The 20,855-nt window shown below is 44.3% G+C and overlaps 1 protein-coding gene and 1 long non-coding RNA gene across 2 annotated transcripts; one reads left to right on the top strand and one right to left on the bottom strand.

The window, feature by feature from the left end:
* Positions 1 to 434: 434 nt before the first annotated feature.
* dph5 (diphthamide biosynthesis 5) lies at positions 435 to 15,909 on the top strand. Its single transcript, XM_034237208.1, is given in 8 exon segments — positions 435 to 675; positions 2,287 to 2,411; positions 6,939 to 7,047; positions 7,649 to 7,769; positions 8,429 to 8,468; positions 8,546 to 8,649; positions 14,669 to 14,685; positions 14,688 to 15,909. Coding segments are annotated over 8 exon segments (867 nt in total). The 5' UTR covers positions 435 to 540; the 3' UTR covers positions 14,904 to 15,909.
* Positions 15,910 to 18,639: 2,730 nt separating this feature from the next.
* On the bottom strand, positions 18,640 to 20,364 carry LOC117560350. Its single transcript, XR_004571152.1, has 2 exons — positions 20,216 to 20,364; positions 18,640 to 19,094 (listed from the first exon to the last, which is right to left on the bottom strand). It is a non-coding gene; the product is annotated as an uncharacterized LOC117560350 (long non-coding RNA).
* Between the last annotated feature and the right edge of the window lie 491 nt (positions 20,365 to 20,855).

Raw genomic sequence — 20,855 nt, 5'->3', positions numbered from 1 at the left:
AATATAAATATGAAGATTTTTCCACAGAGTTTGGCTCTACTATCTGTTCAGACAGTAACACACATTGATCACTGTATTCACAACTTTAATAAGATTCTCTTTAGTTCGGCTGTAATGAAATCCACGGTTTGATTTATTTTAACATGATATCTCTGCCCTGAAATCGGAGGTGTTGGAGGGCAACAACAGAAAAAACACATGTATTAATTTATTACAAATGAACAGATCGTAATTATAAGTACGCCGAATTAAAGAGGGCCTTTTCTTGAACAAGAAAACATATAAATAAGTTATTTCTTTATCTGCTTAAAGCTCTGAAACAATCAATGCTTTTATTAAATATGTGGATTTGTGAATGGAGTTTGGTACGCACACGGAACAGAAACGTAACTTGGCTGTAGCTGTAGTGAACGTAAACAGTTACGACATGCCGTATTGCAGTGTGTCCAGTGAGACTACACGTGAAAGCAGAAACAGACAGAAATCAACTTAAAATTAAAGTGTTTTTAATTCGTTTTAGTTGAGTATCTGCGGGCCAGCATGCTGTACCTGGTGGGGCTGGGGCTCGGTGACGCGACGGACATCACGGTGAAGGGTCTGGCGGCCGTGAGGGGCTGCAGCCGGGTCTACCTGGAGGCCTACACCTCCATCCTCACCGTGGGGAAGGAGGCTCTGGTGAGGACTTCACATCACACTGAACTGTCCCAGGATCAAATACAAACTGTGTAGAGTAACCTACTGTATACAGTAGGTTACTCTACACACACTGGAAATTGTACCTATGTAAATGTACTATAGTACATTTACATAGGTACAATTTCCAGGTACTTGTACTTTACTTGAGTATTTCAATGTGAAGCTATGTGTACTTCTACTTTTACTTGTAAGTACAAGATCTGAGTACTTCTCCCACCTCTGACAACAGGGAGTCCACAAGTAGTTCATAACATGGGACTTTTTATGATTTTCTTTTTCACATGTTACTTCTCTGGTATTTGATATTAGGACTTTTTATGATTTTCATGACATATTATACGATACATATATATATAGCTTTAATTACATTTATTTTTAATACTTGTATTACTTTTCACAACCTACCAATTCATTATTGCTGTTTTGATTTATGACTTTTTATTATATATTATATTTTTTTCTTTTTATAAATTTTTTGAAATATTATATAAATTTTATTATGATTTATTTTGTATTTTTATGACATTGGAATTTTGATGTTTTTTTCTGACTTTTAATAAGATACTTATTATACTGCAATAACATGCTTGGGCTTTGTATAGATAGATCATGATTGATTTAAACAGCATTGTGATCAGTCTTTAGGATTTGACAAACTATATCATATTGTTTAGCCCTCCGGTGTCACTCGATTGGACCACGCAAATTAGTCATTCGGGACAAAAATGTCCACTGCAAAAGACTTTGATAAAAACATTACATTAAAAGCTTTTGTTCACAACTTGTTTGGGTTCAATCTTTAAAGCAACTTCTGTCCTAATAGAAAATCATTTTCAGGATTTTAACCCTTTAAATGCCATTTTGAATACATGAAACCGCGGTTGTTTTTCATGATGAAAACAGAAAATTAGTTATTTTCCATAAAATACATATCTGGGGACTGGCTCTTTTTTATCACAGTCTTGGAATGTCAAAGATTAGCAACAACATTGATTTTTTTGCATTATTAGTTTTTGCACAGAATCAGATTAAACAAAAAATTCACACATTAGTCATTCGGGACAAAAATGTCCACTTCCAAAAACTGCTATAAAATGATAACAGATTAATATTTGTTTTAAGTGTTTGGGGTTAAATCTTTCAATCAACTTCAGTCCTGATCAAAAATACCAAATTATGTTCAGGATTTTAACCCTTTAACTGCCAGTTTGAAAAACATGAATTTGCGTTTTCTATGAAAAACATGCACAAAAAGGCAGTTATTTTCCATATAATGAATGTTGGGGGGGTCGGCTTTTCTTTATCACAGTCTTGGATTAAAGATCCAAAGATTAGCAACAACATTGATTTTGGTGGATTATTAGTTTTTGCACAGAATCAGATTAAACAAAAAACTCATTAGTCATTCGGGACAAACATGTCCACAGTGATACCGGAGGGTTAAAGACTTTCTATGATTTATTCAAATGAGATTTTATATTATGACTTTGTTTCACTTTTCTATGACATCCTTTATTATGAATTGACTTTAAAATACTTTACTACTCCTGCCACACTCCCGCTCACACTGTCTGCCTGTGCTTCTCCCAGGAGGAGTATTATGGGATGCCTCTGATCCTGGCGGACAGGGATCTGGTGGAGCAGCAGGCGGACGAGATCCTGAAGGACGCTGACGTGACGGACGTGGCGTTCCTGGTGGTGGGCGACCCGTTCGGGTGAGACAAAAGAAGGACATAATACAACTACAAATAGTGCAAGATGAAACGGAGTAGGACAGTATGGACATGTGTTTTATTCCACAAGAAGCCCCGTCCAACAACAAGACACCACTGTAGTTTACTACATGTTCAGGTCACAGGCTCCTCCAACAGAGCAACAAAATAAAACAGATAAAATAGAATATAAATAGTGCAAGGAGAGTCTATGTACAAGTAATTGGAATATGATATATTAGATAAATAATTTGTAAATTGCAAACAGATGAATGTTGTTGGGAAAATCCTGAATGTCCTCTTCCAACCTGAGAGTAACTTGATAACAAAGGTATCAACTGTAGCTGTGAACATGACAGGATGTGTGATGACCTAGAAGAGCATCAGGACTGTTTGAGGCAGATGATAGCTATGTGATTAACATGATGATTCAGCCTCTATGGAGAGAGACATCAAGCATGCTCATTTCTGACGTGGAGCTAATCTGAAGTAAACATTGAATACTGCTTTCTATTCCTCCATCTTGTGACTGTGTAACTCCCTCTCTTGGATATCAGCATGTGAAGGACACTGTTCAGGAACTAGTTGATGCTCTGTATGTGAAGACTCCTTCCATTCTGGAGAGGATCACAGACACATGGATCCTGAGGTTCAAGCTCAAGCCGGGGACCAGGGAGATTATTAAGTATTTCAAAAAAGTCATAATTTTGAGATTTTTTGAAAAAGTCAGATATTTTTAGGATTTTTGAGAAAAAGTCAGAATTTTTTGAGATTTTTGAGAAAAAGTCAGAATTTTTTGATATTTTGCGAAAAAGTCTGACTTTTTTGAGATTCGTGTGAAAAAGCCAGATTTGAGATTTTTTTGAAAAGTCAGATTCTTTTGGATTTTTGCGAAAAAGTCAGAATGTTTTGAGATTTTTGAGGAAAAGTCAGATTTTTTAGATCTTCCATTCTTGAGAGGATCACAAATACATGGATCCTGAGGTTGAAGCTCAAGCCGGTGACCAGTGATATGTTTCTAACAAATGTTATGGATGTTGTTTCAAAGTTCAGGTGTTTAACAGTCTTCTGGCCTGTGGGATGAAGCTGTCCCTGAGTCTGGTGGTTTTAGTCCTGATGCTGCGGGACCAGAACAGTTTGATGCTGGGGTGATGGGCGTCTTCTATAATCCTGAGGGCTTGATGTGATGTTTGTGCAGTTTTCAGACACGTAGCATCTGCAGCTCGTATTGATCCAGTTCTGCTGCGTCAGCACTCTTTAAACTGACCACACACTCATTCCTGCTCGTTTCTCCCCAAAACACCAGCTGTGAGGTAATGACAGAGCGGACGTGTGGTCATGTGAGCGCTGGGTTACAGTTTACATGAAGAGAGAGGAGAGTAAAAAACAACTTTAATCTGTTCAAACCTCAGCATCACTCTGAGGGTCAGAGGAATATGAGACGGTGTTTTTCATCTCTCGTTAAAACCTTCGTGTTTAGACTCAAAGACGCAGCTGTGTATATCAGTATGTAGTGTCTCTACTTTAAAGAGTCCTCTCCTGCTGATGTTCAGGTGTATATCAGTGTGTAGTGTCTCTACTTTAAAGAGTCCTCTCCTGCTGATGTTCAGGTGTATGTATATCAGTATGGAGTGTCTCTACTTTAAAGAGTCCTCTCCTGCTGATGTTCAGGTGTATATCAGTATGTAGTGTCTCTACTTTAAAGAGTCCTCTCCTGCTGATGTTCAGGCGTATATCAGTATGTAGTGTCTCTACTTTAAAGAGTCCTCTCCTGCTGATGTTCAGGTGTATATCAGTATGTAGTGTCTCTACTTTAAGAGTCCTCTCCTGCTGATGTTCAGGTGTATATCAGCATGTAGTGTCTCTACTTTAAAGAGTCCTCTCCTGCTGATGTTCAGGTGTATATCAGTATGTAGTGTCTCTACTTTAAAGAGTCCTCTCCTGCTGATGTTCAGGTGTATATCAGTATGTAGTGTCTCTACTTTAAAGAGTCCTCTCCTGCTGATGTTCAGGTGTATATCAGTACGTAGTGTCTCTACTTTAAAGAGTCCTCTCCTGCTGATGTTCAGGTGTATATCAGTATGTAGTGTCTCTACTTTAAAGAGTCCTCTCCTGCTGATGTTCAGGTGTATATCAGTATGTAGTGTCTCTACTTTAAAGAGTCCTCTCCTGCTGATGTTCAGGTGTATATCAGTATGTAGTGTCTCTACTTTAAAGAGTTCTCTCCTGCTGATGTTCAGGTGTATATCAGTATGTAGTGTCTCTACTTTAAAGAGTCCTCTCCTGCTGATGTTCAGGTGTATATCAGCATGTAGTGTCTCTACTTTAAAGAGTCCTCTCCTGCTGATGTTCAGGTGTATATCAGTATGTAGTGTCTCTACATTAAAGAGTCCTCTCCTGCTGATGTTCAGGTGTATATCAGTATGTAGTGTCTCTACTTTAAAGAGTCCTCTCCTGCTGATGTTCAGGTGTATATCAGTATGTAGTGTCTCTACTTTAAAGAGTCCTCTCCTGCTGATGTTCAGGTGTATATCAGTAATGTAGTGTCTCTACTTTAAAGAGTCCTCTCCTGCTGATGTTCAGGTGTATATCAGTATGTAGTGTCTCTACTTTAAAGAGTCATCTCCTGCTGATGTTCAGGTGTATATCAGTGTGTAGTGTCTCTACTTTAAAGAGTCATCTCCTGCTGATGTCCAGGTGTATATCAGTATGTAGTGTCTCTACTTTAAAGAGTCCTCTCCTGCTGATGTTCAGGTGTATATCAGTATGTAGTGTCTCTACTTTAAAGAGTCCTCTCCTGCTGATGTTCAGGTGTATATCAGTATGTAGTGTCTCTACTTTAAAGAGTCCTCTCCTGCTGATGTTCAGGTGTATATCAGTATGTAGTGTCTCTACTTTAAAGAGTCCTCTCCTGCTGATGTTCAGGTGTATATCAATATGTAGTGTCTCTACTTTAAAGAGTCCTCTCCTGCTGATGTTCAGGTGTATATCAGTATGTAGTGTCTCTACTTTAAAGAGTCCTCTCCTGCTGATGTTCAGGTGTATATCAGTATGTAGTGTCTCTACTTTAAAGAGTTCTCTCCTGCTGATGTTCAGGTGTATATCAGTATGTAGTGTCTCTACTTTAAAGAGTCCTCTCCTGCTGATGTTCAGGTGTATATCAGTATGTAGTGTCTCTACTTTAAAGAGTCCTCTCCTGCTGATGTTCAGGTGTATATCAGTATGTAGTGTTTCTACTTGAAAGAGTCCTCTCCTGCTGATGTTCAGGTGTATATCAGTATGTAGTGTCTCTACTTTAAAGAGTTCTCTCCTGCTGATGTTCAGGTGTATATCAGTATGTAGTGTCTCTACTTTAAAGAGTCCTCTCCTGCTGATGTTCAGGTGTATATCAGTATGTAGTGTCTCTACTTTAAAGAGTCCTCTCCTGCTGATGTTCAGGTGTATATCAGTATGTAGTGTCTCTACTTTAAAGAGTCCTCTCCTGCTGATGTTCAGGTGTATATCAGTATGTAGTGTCTCTACTTTAAAGAGTCCTCTCCTGCTGATGTTCAGGTGTATATCAGTATGTAGTGTCTCTACTTTAAAGAGTCATCTCCTGCTGATGTTCAGGTGTATATCAGTATGTAGTGTCTCTACTTTAAAGAGTCCTCTCCTGCTGATGTTCAGGTGTATATCAGTATGTAGTGTCTCTACTTTAAAGAGTCCTCTCCTGCTGATGTTCAGGTGTATATCAGTATGTAGTGTCTCTACTTTAAAGAGTCCTCTCCTGCTGATGTTCAGGTGTATATCAATATGTAGTGTCTCTACTTTAAAGAGTCCTCTCCTGCTGATGTTCAGGTGTATATCAGTATGTAGTGTCTCTACTTTAAAGAGTCCTCTCCTGCTGATGTTCAGGTGTATATCAGTATGTAGTGTCTCTACTTTAAAGAGTCCTCTCCTGCTGATGTTCAGATGTATATCAGTATGTAGTGTATCTACTTTAAAGAGTCCTCTCCTGCTGATGTTCAGGTGTATATCAGTATGTAGTGTCTCTACTTTAAAGAGTTCTCTCCTGCTGATGTTCAGGTGTATATCAGTATGTAGTGTCTCTACTTTAAAGAGTCCTCTCCTGCTGATGTTCAGGTGTATATCAGTATGTAGTGTCTCTACTTTAAAGAGTTCTCTCCTGCTGATGTTCAGGTGTATATCAGTATGTAGTGTCTCTACTTTAAAGAGTCCTCTCCTGCTGATGTTCAGGTGTATATCAGTATGTAGTGTCTCTACTTTAAAGAGTCCTCTCCTGCTGATGTTCAGGTGTATATCAGTATGTAGTGTCTCTACTTTAAAGAGTCCTCTCCTGCTGATGTTCAGGTGTATATCAGTATGTAGTGTCTCTACTTTAAAGAGTCCTCTCCTGCTGATGTTCAGGGTGTATATCAGTATGTAGTGTCTCTTTTATTCAGAATATCAAATATGTTTCAGTTGTTAATTCCCTGTAAACATACGATGTTTTCTTACATAATAATATGTATTGATATGTTTCTCCTGCAGAGCCACCACCCACAGTGACCTGGTGCTGAGAGCAGTGCATGCTGGGATACCGTACAAAGTCATCCACAACGCCTCCATCATGAACGCCGTCGGCTGCTGTGGCCTTCAGGTACTCAATCAATTAAAATGAGTACATTACATTACATTTATTTATCTATCTATCTATCTAAAAGTACGTATTAAACGCAGTTCTGAGGTACTTGTACTTTATACTTCCTCTCCACTACAACCTCAGAGGTATTTATTGTACTCGATACTGCAGTACTTGTATTTCACTACTTCAGTTCCTCACAGAATAAGATTACAGCGCGGTGCGTTCAGGGACCTCTCACCATCTGCTGATAGGTCATCAATAACTGAGCTGTCACAGCAGCCAATCAGAGCGCAGGACCCAGCTGTGCACTGAGCGGGAGCTCGTTAATATGCTAATGAGGGGGTGGGGCTATGCTAATGAGACGCCCCCTCACCACATGACTCTTTATGAGCTGAACAATATTTTATAGTTTAAACCTTCCCTGTTTTTATGTATTTATATATGAATTATTATTATTAGTTATTCAGATGCAAAATGGTAAAAATAAAAAAGAATATTATAAATGACTGCGAAAAACGTCATATTGGATCCAAATTTACAAAGAAAATGCAAAATATAAAAGTCTTAACATATAATTCAACTAAAGGTGTGTCTGTGTGCGCTTTTGTGTGTGTAGCTGTATAACTTCGGGGAGACGGTGTCGTTGGTGTTCTGGACGGAGACGTGGAAACCCGAGAGTTTCTACGACAAAATCTGTAAAAACAGGAAAGCTGGACAACACACACTCTGCTTGCTGGGTGAGACACACACACACACACACACACACACACACACACACACACCAGGTGTCTGTTTATTCAGACCATCATTAATCTATCTGCCCACTCAGACACCCAGGGGACCCTAAACTAACCGTCCTGGGGGGTGGGGGGGGTAACCAGCCTAATGTAATTGTGTGTGTGTGTGTGTGTGTGTGTGTGTGTGTGTGTGTGTGTGTGTGTGTGTGTGTGTGTGTGTGTGTGTGTGTGTGTGTGTGTGTGTGTGTGTGTGTGTGTGTGTGTGTGTGTGTGTGTGTGTGTGTGTGTGTGTGTGTGTGTGTGTGTGTGTGTGTGTGTGTGTGTGTGTGTGTGTGTGTGTGTGTGTGTCACAGCTGGTTCTTTATATTTATCGGGGGAATAAAAGTCAATAAAAACAGAGATCCATCTCCGTCCACTATCCTCATTTGTTTGTTTAATAAAAAGTCATTGTTAGAATGTAACAAAATTCAAAGTGATAGTATAATATTGATAAACATGTCATTGTAACGTCAGTCTAAAAAGTCATAGTGTAGGATATAATAAAAATTCATATGATCATTTGTCAAAAGTCATGAAAGTCATAGTTTGAATTCATAAAAATGTATTTAAAACTGTGGATATACGGAGTATTGATCTGAGCGTGATGTTTCTGTCGACAGATATTAAAGTAAAAGAGCAGAGCATCGAGAACATGATGAGGTGAGATCAAGATGGACTTATTATAATACATGTTATTTCACTAGATATCGTGTTAGATAACGTTTGTTTGTTTTCAGAGGGAAAAAGATCTTCGAGCCGCCGCGCTTCATGACGGTCGGTCAGGCTGCAGATCAGCTGATCCAGATCATCGAGAGGAGGAGGGAGGAGGGGGGGGAGCTGGGTGAGACACACACACACACACACACACACACACACACACACACACACACACACACACACACACACACACACACACACACACACATTTGAATACTTTATTTGGTTCCACAAATTACATTACATAAGACAGGGGAATCAAATATATCGGGGCTAAGCAGCACAGAACACTTAGGGGAACACATAGCACCTCCTTCTCCACACGGCTAAGCAGCAGCCTTAAGGGAACACATGGCACCTCCTTCTCCACACGGCTAAGCAGCAGCCTTAAGGGAACACATGGCACCTCCTTCTCCACACGGCTAAGCAGCAGCCTTAAGGGACACATGGCAACCTCCTTCTCCACACGGCTAAGCAGCAGCCTTAAGGGGAACACATGGCACCTCCTTCTCCACACGGCTAAGCAGCAGCCTTAAGGGAACACATGGCACCTCCTTCTCCACACGGGCTAAGCAGCAGCCTTTAAGGGAACACATGGCACCCTCCTTCTCCACACGGCTAAGCAGCAGCCCTTAAGGGAACACATGGCACCTCCTTCTCCACACGGCTAAGCAGCAGCTTAAGGGAACACACATGACCTCCTTCTCCCACACGGCTAAGCAGCAGCCTTAAGGGAACACATGGCACCTCCTTCTCCACACGGCTAAGCAGCAGCCTAAGGGAACCACATGGCCACCTCCTTTCTCCACACGGCTAAGCAGCAGCCTTAAGGGAACACATGGCACCTCCTTCTCCACACGGCTAAAGCAGCAGCCTTAAGGGAACACATGGCACCTCCTTCTCCACACGGCTAAGCAGCAGCCTTAAGGGAACACATGGCACCTCCTTCTCCACACGGCAAGCAGCAGCCTTAAGGGAACACATGGCACCTCTTCTCCACACGGCTAAGCCAGCCAGCCTTAAGGGAACACATGGCACTCCTTCTCACACGGCTAAGCAGCAGCCTTAAGGGAACACATGGCACCTCCTTCTCCACACGGCTAAGCAGCAGCCTTAAGGGAACACATGGCACCTCCTTCTCCACACGGCTAAGCATTAGCCTTAAGGGAACACATGGCACCTCCTTCTCCACACGGCTAAGCATTAGCCTTAAGGGAACACATGGCACCTCCTTCTCCACACGGCTAAGCAGCAGCCTTAAGGGAACACATGGCACCTCCTTCTCCACACGGCTAAGCAGCAGCCTTAAGGGAACACATGGCACCTCCTTCTCCACACGGCTAAGCAGCAGCCTTAAGGGAACACATAGCACCTCCTTCTCCACACGGCTAAGCAGCAGCCTTAAGGGAACACATAGCACCTCCTTCTCCACACGGCTAAGCAGCAGCCTTAAGGGAACACATAGCACCTCCTTCTCCACACGACTAAGCAGCACAGAACACTTAAGGGAACACATAGCACCTCCTTCTCCACACGGCTAAGCAGCAGCCTTAAGGGAACACATAGCACCTCCTTCTCCACACGGCTAAGCAGCAGCCTTAAGGGAACACATAGCACCTCCTTCTCCACACGGCTAAGCAGCAGCCTTAAGGGAACACATGGCACCTCCTTCTCCACACGGGCTAAGCAGCAGGCCTTAAGGGAACCATGGCACCTCCTTCTCCCCCACACGGCTAAGCAGCAGCCTTAAGGGAACACATAGCACCTCCTTCTCCACACGGCTAAGCAGCAGCCTTAAGGGAACACATGGCACCCTCCTCTCCCACACGGCTAAGCAGCAGCCTTAAGGGAACACATGGCACCTCCTTCTCCACACGGCTAAGCAGCAGCCTTAAGGGAACACATGGCACCTCCTTCTCCACACGGCTAAGCATCAGCCTTAAGGGAACACATGGCACCTCCTTCTCCACACGGCTAAGCATCAGCCTTAAGGGAACACATGGCACCTCCTTCTCCACACGGCTAAGCAGCAGCCTTAAGGGAACACATGGCACCTCCTTCTCCACACGGCTAAGCAGCAGCCTTAAGGGAACACATGGCACCTCCTTCTCCACACGGCTAAGCAGCAGCCTTCAGGGAACACATAGCACCTCCTTCTCCACACGGCTAAGCAGCAGCCTTAAGGGAACACATAGCACCTCCTTCTCCACACGGCTAAGCAGCAGCCTTAAGGGAACACATAGCACCTCCTTCTCCACACGGCTAAGCAGCAGCCTTAAGGGAACACATAGCACCTCCTTCTCCACACGGCTAAGCAGCAGCCTTAAGGGAACACATAGCACCTCCTTCTCCACACGGCTAAGCAAAAGCCTTAAGGGAACACATAGCAACCTCCTTCTCCACACGGCTAAGCAGCAGCCTTAAGGGAACACATAGCACCTCCTTCTCCACACGGCTAAGCTGCAGCCTTAAGGGAACACATAGCACCTCCTTCTCCACACGGCTAAGCAGCAGCCTTAAGGGAACACATGGCACCTTAAGGGAAACATGGCACCTCCTTCTCCACACGGCTAAGCAGCAGCCTTAAGGAACACATGGCACCTCCTTCTCCACACGGCTAAGCAGCAGCCTTAAGGGAAAACATGGCACCTCCTTCTCCCACACGGCTAAGCAGCAGCCTTAAGGGAACACATGGCACCTCCTTCTCCACACGGCTAAGCAGCAGCCTTAGGGAACACATGGCACCTCCTTCTCCACACGGCTAAGCAGCAGCCTTAAGGGAACACATGGCACCTCCTTCTCCACACGGCTAAGCAGCAGCCTTAAGGGAAACACATGGCACCTCCTTCTCACACGGCTAAGCAGCAGCCTTAAGGGAACACATGGCACCTCCTTCTCCAACACGCTAAGCATTCAGCCTTAAGGGAACACATGGCACCCTCCTTCTCCACACGGCTAAGCATTAGCCTTAAGGGAACACATGGCACCTCCTTCTCCACACGGCTAAGCAGCAGCCTTAAGGGAACACATGGCACCTCCTTCTCCACAGGCTAAGCAGCAGCCTTAAGGGAACACATGGCACCTCCTTCTCCACACGGCTAAGCAGCAGCCTTAAGGGAACACATAGCACCTCCTTCTCCACACGGCTAAGCAGCAGCCTTAAGGGAACACATAGCACCTCCTTCTCCACACGGCTAAGCAGCAGCCTTAAGGGGAACACATAGCACCTCCTTCTCCACACGGCTAAGCAGCAGCCTTAAGGGAACACATAGCACCTCCTTCTCCACACGGCTAAGCAGCAGCCTTAAGGGAAACACATAGCACCTCCTTCTCCACACGGCTAAGCAGCAGCCTTAAGGGAACACATAGCACCTCCCTTCTCCACACGGCTAAGCAGCAGCCTTAAGGGAACACATAGCACCTCCTTCTCCACACGGCTAAGCTGCAGCCTTAAGGGAACACATAGCACCTCCTTCTCCACACGGCTAAGCAGCAGCCTTAAGGGAAACACATAGCACCTCCTTCTCCACACGGCCCTACGGCTAAGCAGCAGCCTTAAGGGTACACATAGCACCTCCTTCTCCACACGGCTAAGCAGCAAGCCTTAAGGGAAACACATGGCACCTCCCTTCTCCACACGGCTAAGCATCAGCCTTAAGGGAACACATGGCACTCCTTCTCCACACGGCTAAGCAGCAGCCTTAAGGGAACACATGGCACCTCCTTCTCCACACGGCTAAGCAGCAGCCTTAAGGGAACACATAGCACCTCCTTCTCCACACGGCTAAGCAGCAGCCTTAAGGGAACACATAGCACCTCCTTCTCCACACGGCTAAGCAGCAGCCTTAAGGGAACACATAGCACCTCCTTCTTCCACACGGCTAAGCAGCAGCCTTAAGGGAACACATGGCACCTCCTTCTCCACACGGCTAAGCAGCAGCCTTAAGGGAACACATGGCACCTCCTTCTCCACACGGCTAAGCAGCAGCCTTAAGGGAACACATGGCACCTCCTTCTCCACACGGCTAAGCAGCAGCCTTAAGGGAACACATAGCACCTCCTTCTCCACACGGCTAAGCAGCAGCCTTAAGGGAACACATGGCACCTCCTTCTCCACACGGCTAAGCAGCAGCCTTAAGGGAACACATGGCACCTCCTTCTCCACACGGCTAAGCAGCAGCCTTAAGGGAACACATGGCACCTCCTTCTCCACACGGCTAAGCAGCAGCCTTAAGGGAACACATGGCACCTCCTTCTCCACACGGCTAAGCAGCAGCCTTAAGGGAACACATGGGCACCTCCTTCTCCACACGGCTAAGCAGCAGCCTTAAGGGAACACATGGCACCTCCTTCTCCACACGGCTAAGCAGCAGCCTTAAGGGAACACATGGCACCTCCTTCTCCACACGGTCAGCATTAGCTTAAGGGAACACATGGCACCTCCTTCTCCACACGGCTAAGCAGCAGCCTTAAGGGTACACATAGCACCTCCTTCTCCACACGGCTAAGCAGCAGCCTTAGGGAACACATAGCACCTCCTTCTCCACACGGCTAAGCTGCAGCCTTAAGGGAACACATAGCACCTCCTTCTCCACACGGCTAAGCAGCAGCCTTAAGGGAACACATAGCACCTCCTTCTCCACACGGCTAAGCAGCAGCCTTCAGGGAACACATAGCACCTCCTTCTCCACACGGCTAAGCAGCAGCCTTAAGGGAACACATAGCACCTCCTTCTCCACACGGCTAAGCAGCAGCCTTAAGGGAACACATAGTACCTCCTTCTCCACACGGCTAAGCAGCAGCCTTAAGGGAACACATAGCACCTCCTTCTCCACACGGCTAAGCAGCAGCCTTAAGAGAACACATAGCACCTCCTTCTCCACACGGCTAAGCAGCAGCCTTAAGGGAACACATAGCACCTCCTTCTCCACACGGCTAAGCAGCAGCCTTAAGGGAACACATAGCACCTCCTTCTCCACACGGCTAAGCAGCAGCCTTAAGGGAACACATGGCACCTCCTTCTCCACACGGCTAAGCAGCAGCCTTAAGGGAACACATAGCACCTCCTTCTCCACACGGCTAAGCAGCAGCCTTAAGGGAACACATAGCACCTCCTTCTCCACACGGCTAAGCAGCAGCCTTAAGGGAACACATAGCACCTCCTTCTCCACACGGCTAAGCAGCAGCCTTAAGGGAACACATAGCACCTCCTTCTCCACACGGCTAAGCAGCAGCCTTAAGGGAAGACATAGCACCTCCTTCTCCACACGGCTAAGCAGCCAATAGCAGCTGAAACAGAGCAATATTTGGCAATTTGTTTCTCTTTGACATTCCAGCAACTCTCAGACCAATCACGGTGCTTTTATATACCTGGCCAAGACTTCCGAATACAAGTATGCTGTATCTACATTTGTACCCAAAGCTGGTTATCACATCGAGCAGTGGTTGGTATTTGATATACTGGTCCATGCACAGGTCAAAGGCACAGCCTACTTCTAATATTAGCACCTCCCTGTGGTTGGTGTCAACAAAAACAACATCAGGTGTATTTGGGATGTTAGCAAAGACATCGTTGGTAAAACCAAACCAAACCAAACCACACACACACTGAATTGTTTACCCGAGATTAAGAGTTGCTCTTCGGGGAAATAAATCATTACAGCAATTCAAGAAACGTTTTATTAAAGAAAGTATGAGAAAAAAAAGTTGTATCTTCAGGAAAGCATTTAGAGAAAGCTTGTTCTATATTTGATTAGAAATAGGAAAATTCTTCAGAGTAAAGTCATAGTAAATATTTGCTAAAATCATATGAGGAGTTTTAGGTAATAAAATCCACTGGTTAAAAAGTCATATTTAGAAACCTTTTCCCAAGTTTTATAAGTAAATAAAACTAATAGTAAAACTGGAAACATCATTGAAACTGTTAGCGTGCTAAAGCTATCAGATGTATTATTTAACTCACTGATGTTACCGGTTATCATGAGATAAGATAGTTTCAGTAGTTTGAACAGCACCAGGGTAAACATTAAAAACAGGAGAACACAGATTAGAGATTAACACAATCAAATGATATACAGTTAAGTAACTTTAAAATAAGAAATGAATATATGTATATCAACATCATGCCTATGTTTCCCCTCCAGGTGTGACGGAGGACACGGTGTGTGTGTCGGCGTCGCTCGGCTCGGTGCAGACGATCAGCTGATCCGCACCGGGACGTTACGCCAGCTGGTGTCATGTGACCTGGGCGAGCCGCTCCATTCGCTGGTCGTCACCGGACATCTGCACCCGCTGGAGGTGGACATGCTGCGAATCAACGCTGAACCTGACGCTCTGAAGGACCTGAAGTCCATCGACAGCTCCACCTTCTGCTCATAACACACACTCTGACTCTGGGTACATGTGAGGACCAACACAACTACAGTACAAGAGAAATAACCCACAACTTTTTGGATGATTTATTTATCTTTAGGGTTGTTTTTTCATGGAGAAATGTCTTTAAGAGCAGCCTGTACTTCCTTTAAATATCAAGATTTGCTGCTTTTCTTTGTTATATATCAAAGAAAGAACCATCAGAATCAGAATACCTGTATTAGTCCCACTGTCCCTACAATGTTGAAAGGTCCTCTTATGATGGTTATGGTAATACTTGGTCCTCACAAAGACAGTTAAACAAGCCACAACTTTTATGATTTATTTATCGTAATGATGCGTTAGGGTTGTTTTTTCATGGAGAAATGTCTTTAAGAGCAGCTTGTTACTTCCTTCAAATATCGAGATGTGCTGCTTTTCTTTGTTATATATATATCAAAGAAAGAGGATATCTATTGGTTTGACGAAAAAAAGCAACTTACTCTTTATATAAAGTTTGATTGAATAATTGTAAGTTAAACGCTGAAACTGATGCTCTGAAGGACCTGAAATCCATCGAGAGTTCCACTTTCTGCTCATAACACACACTGACTCTGGGCGAGAACTCCATAATGACAACAAACCATCACAGTAAAAGAGAAATAATCCACAACTTTATGATGAATTTGGGTGTTTTTTTCATGGAGAAATGTCTTTAAAAGCAGCTTGTACTTCGTTTGAAATATTGAGATTTGCTGCTTTTCTTTGTTAAATACCAAAGAGGATATCTTTTGTTTTGGTTTGACAAAAAAAGCACCTTATAAAAGTTTAATCAAATAATTACAGTCCTACAAATGTCTAATAATAACCCTGAACCATCAAACTGTGCCTACAATATTGAAAGGTCCTTATGATGTTATAGTAATACTTGGTCCTCACAAAGACAGTAAAACAAGCCTATACACACACACAACAGGCTGCAGGATGTCATTCATCATCAGAAAACCAACATTAAAGGTGACATGTCATGCTTTTCCGGTTATTACCCGTCCCCTTGTGTGTTATGAAGGTTTTTATGCATGTAAACGGTGTGCACAGTCAAAACCCTCAAAGTACACCCTGTAGCGAGTAAAACTCTAATACAGAAAATACCTCCCCAAAACGTCATCATCCATTTGATTCTTCCGGGGACATCTGATGTCATGTCGTACCCGGAACGAAATGGACCGAGCCATTACGTTATGTCCGCGGAGCCGTTACGTTAAGCCCCCCGCTGATTGGTCCAAATTGACCAATCCACGGACTTCCTCTCCACACACTCAGTGCAGGCAGCTCTGCTGATCTCTCCTCCCTGGCTGATAACAGACAGTTGGGATCGCGGCGAAATTCTCTCTGCAGACCCGTTCTCTCTGCAGACCCATTCTCTCTACAGACCCATTCTCTCCGCAGACCCGTTCTCTCCGCAGACCCGTTCTCTCCGCAGACCCGTTCTCTCCTGCAGACCCGTTCTCACAGCGTTTATCAACCTTTTTCTTTCTCAATATCAAGCCACACTTATTGTTTTTACTTCGGCTGTGACTTTGTGTGTGCTCAGGGTGAGTTTGGCTGAGTTTCGCTGTGTATCACTAAACAAGGAAACGACACCTCCACGGAGCTCAGCGCGATTCACAACGTTCCCGACCAATCGGAGCACACTGGGCTCACAGGAGGGGGTGAATACACGTAGTTTACAGAGATGCTGTATGCGAAACAATGTGAGTTGGAAAATGGCACAGTATAAATCTATTCTAGTCGACCTCAACAATGGAATTATGATCAGTGGAAATGGCCATGACATGGGACCTTTAAAAGCTCTTTTTGGATCGGTAAAACTTCTGGTCCTGTTAAACCCAGATAAAGCCAGGTCCCCAGTTTGTGCTATGAACAAAAACGTGTGTACATTGTGATGTCATCAATAACGAGAAATAATAAAAAAAATCGGAGAAACAATTATTTATTTATTACAGTTGAAAAAAGAAGAAGACTGAAACCCCCCGTCTGGTCACATGATTTGGCACGTTTTAAAAACAGTGACATCACACGCCGGTGATGTCATAGGGAGGGGGGGCTCAAATTGTCTCTGATTCATGATGAAGGCACTTACCCAGAATGCTTTGCTCCAGTCTACAAAGTGCAGCGAGGGTGTGGGGGGGGTCAGGTAAGTAAAAAAGAAGAAAGAAATTAGGGGAGAGAGGCCATTTTTGGCTGGAGCATCTTGGTAGTTCAGTCTCACTGCCCCCCCCCCCACGCTGTCTGTCCTTCATTGACTCTGGGAGGTGGGTCAGAGGTCACCTGCAGCAGACTGAAAGGTGATTGGTCCCAGGTGTTCAGAAGAGCGGGGCTTCTACATGGAGGCCGTCTCAATCTGAACGTACAGCTGCCGAACTCCAGCCTGAACACAGAAATAATGTTTACGCTACAAATACAAAAAACACAGGTAAACAAAGATAATACTATACAGGCACATTAATACCATCAATATTACTGCAACAACAGTTTAACACCTCTAAGTAAATATTTATTGTACTATCAGATAATAGTAAAATACTAATTATACTACTATTACAACACAGGTGAATAATAACTAGAAATACTACTCCCAACTAAAACACAGGTTAATCACAGATAAATAAATACCTATAAGGGAAGGCTGCCAAACGTGTTCATGTACCTGTGAAGAGGTTTTTTTAACCGTGAGGTTCTTTCAGGTACCTGTGTGATGATGATTTGTGAAGATGTGTGGTGCGTTCAGGTACTTGTGTGAAGATGTGTGGTGCGTTGAGGTACCTGTGTGAAGATGTGGTGGTTGTTGCGTTCAGGTACATGATAGAAGATGTGTGGTGTGTTTCAGGTACCTGTGTACAGATGTGATGTGTGTACAGATGTGATGTGGCCATTACGTTATGTCCCGGAGCCGTTACGTTAAGCCCCCGCTGATTGGTCCAAATTGACCAATCCACGGACTTCCTCACACACTCAGTGCAGGCAGCTCTGCTGATCTCTCCTCCCTGGCTGATAACAGACAGTTGGGAGATCGCGGCGAAATTCTCTCTACAGACCCATTCTCTCTGCAGGACCCGTTCTCTCGCAGAGCCCGTTCTCTCCGCAGACCCGTTCTCTCCGCAGACCCGTTCTCTCCGCAGGACCCGTTCTCTCCGCAGACCCGTTCTCCTCCGCAGACCCGTTCTCTCCGCAGACCCGTTCTCTCCGCAGACCCGTCTCTCCTCCGCACCTGACCACTTCTCACAGCGTTTATCACCTTTTTCTTTCTCAATATCAAGCCACACTTATTGTTTTTACTTCGGCTGTTGACTTTGTGTGTGCTCAGGGTTGAGTTTGGCTGAGTTTCGCTGTGTATCACTAACAAGGAAACAGACACCTCCACGGAGCTCAGCGCGATCACAACGTCCCGACCAATCGGAGCACACTGGGCTCACAGGGAGGGGGTGAATACACGTAGTTTACAGAGATGCTGTATGCGAAAACAATGTGAGTTTGGAAAATGGGCACAGTATAAATCTATTCTAGTCGACCTCAACAATGGAATTATGATCAGTGGGAAATAGCCATGACACGGGACCTTTAAAAGCTCTTTTTTGGATCGGTAAAACTTCTGTCCTGTTAAACCCAGATAAAAGCCAGGTCCCCAGTTTGTGCTATAAACAGAAACGTGTGTACATTGTGATGTCATCAATAACGAGAAATAATAAAAAAAATCGGAAGAAGAAACAATTATTTATTTATTACAGTTGAAAAAAGAAGAAGACTGAAACCCCCCGTCTGGTCACATGATTTGGCACGTTTTAAAAACAGTGACATCACACGCCGGTGATGTCATAGGGAGGGGGGGCTCAAATTGTCTCTGATTCATGATGAAGGCACTTACCCAGAATGCTTTTGCTCCAGTCTACAAAGTGCAGCGAGGGGTGTGGGGGGGTCAGGTACGTAAAAAGAAAGAAAGAACTTAGGGGGGAGAGAGGCCATTTTTGGCTGGAGCATCTTGGTAGTTCAGTCTCACTGCCCCCCCCCCCCACGCTGTCTGTCCTTCATTGACTCTGGGAGGTGGGTCAGAGGTCACCTGCAGCAGACTGAAAGGTGATTGGTCCCAGGTGTTCAGAAGAGGCGGGGCTTCTACATGGAGGCCGTCTCAATCTGAACGTACAGCTGCCGAACTCCAGCCTGAACAACAGAAATAATGTTTACGCTACAAATACAAAAAACACAGGTAAACAAAGATAATACTATACAGGCACATTAATACCATCAATATTACTGCAACACAGTTACACCTCTAAGTAAATATTTATTGTACAATCAGATAATAGTAAAATACTAATTATACTACTATTACAACACAGGTGAATAATAACTAGAAATACTACTCCAACTAAAACACAGGTTAATCACAGATAAATAAATACCTATAAGGGAAGGCTGCAAACGTGTTCATGTACCTGTGAAGAGGTTTTTTGACCGTGAGGTTCTTTCAGGTACCTGTGTGATGATGATTTGTGAAGATGTGTGGTGCGTTCAGGTACTTGTGTGAAGATGTGTGGTGCGTTGAGGTACCTGTGTGAAGATGTGGTGTGGTGTGTTCAGGTACCTGTGTACAGATGTGATGTGTGTTCAGGTACCTGTGTACAGATGTGATGTGTTCAGGTACCTGTGTTGATGTAGGTCTGTGGGGTGCGTTCAGGTACCTGTGTGAAGTTGTGGTGCGTTCAGGTACCTGTGTGAAGTTGTGGTGCTTTCAGGTACCTGTGTGAAGATGTGTGGTGCGTTCAGGTACCTGTGTGAAGATGTGGTGAATGTGGCGCGTTCAGGTACCTGTGTGAAGTTGTGGTGCTTTCAGGTACCTGTGTGAAGATGTGTGGCGCGTTCAGGTACCTGTGTGAAGATGTGGTGAATGTGGTGCGTTCAGGTACCTGTGTGAAGTTGTGGTGCGTTCAGGTACCTGTGTGAAGATGTGGTGAATGTGGTGCTTTCAGGTACCTGTGTGAAGATGTGGTGAATGTGGTGCGTTCAGGTACCTGTGTGAAGTTGTGGTGCTTTCAGGTACCTGTGTGAAGATGTGTGGTGCGTTCAGGTACCTGTGTGAAGATGTGGTGAATGTGGTGCATTCAGGTACCTGTGTGAAGTTGTGGTGCGTTCAGGTACCTGTGTGAAGATGTGGTGAATGTGGTGCGTTCAGGTACCTGTGTGAAGTTGTGGTGCGTTCAGGTACCTGTGTGAAAATGTGGTGAATGTGGTGCGTTCAGGTACCTGTGTGAAGATGTGGTGAATGTGGTGCGTTCAGGTACCTGTGTGAAGATGTTGTGCGTCTGGCTGAGGATCCAGCGTGTGTCGGCATCAGGAGCGACCAGCAGTTTTAACGTCCCGATGTAAACGTCCGTACACAAAGTCCAGAAGTGAGGATCCTGCAGGTTGTAAACGCCCTGCAGCTTCTGCACCTGAACGCATCACGAGAAAAACCAGGAATTAGACACGTCCCTGACACAAAAGTTACATTAAGCTGATGTTTTAATATAAAGTACAACAGACGTGTTTGAGGCGTTGATCATGGTAAACTGTCTTTAGATTAATCATGAAAAGTCAAAGTATATTTTGTGTTAGAGCCAGTATTTAGTTTTTATAAGAAAGGCCACCTAACCGTGACGTCTGTAGTCAACAGAGTATAAAAGACTACAATTCCCACGGCGCCTCATCTAAAATGTTTTTAATTGTTCAACTACCGTTTAAGTTACCAAGTTATACAAGCCTGAACATAGAAAGAAAGCAAGAAAGAATACCTACATTTTTGTTATTTTATTTGGAAAGACAACGAGTTAGAAATGTGTTTCAGGCGTCTAGTGGCTTGGTGGGAAATGAGGAAGGAAGCCACGCAGAGGTGATTTAGAAGTGTTTTTACTGACCCTCTGGTAGCTCTCGGGCAGCTTCTGG

Source organism: Gymnodraco acuticeps, unplaced genomic scaffold (genome assembly GCF_902827175.1).
Source record: "Gymnodraco acuticeps unplaced genomic scaffold, fGymAcu1.1, whole genome shotgun sequence".
Classification (NCBI taxonomy): Eukaryota; Metazoa; Chordata; class Actinopteri; order Perciformes; family Bathydraconidae; genus Gymnodraco; species Gymnodraco acuticeps.
This window is presented reverse-complemented; position numbering and strand designations above follow the sequence as displayed.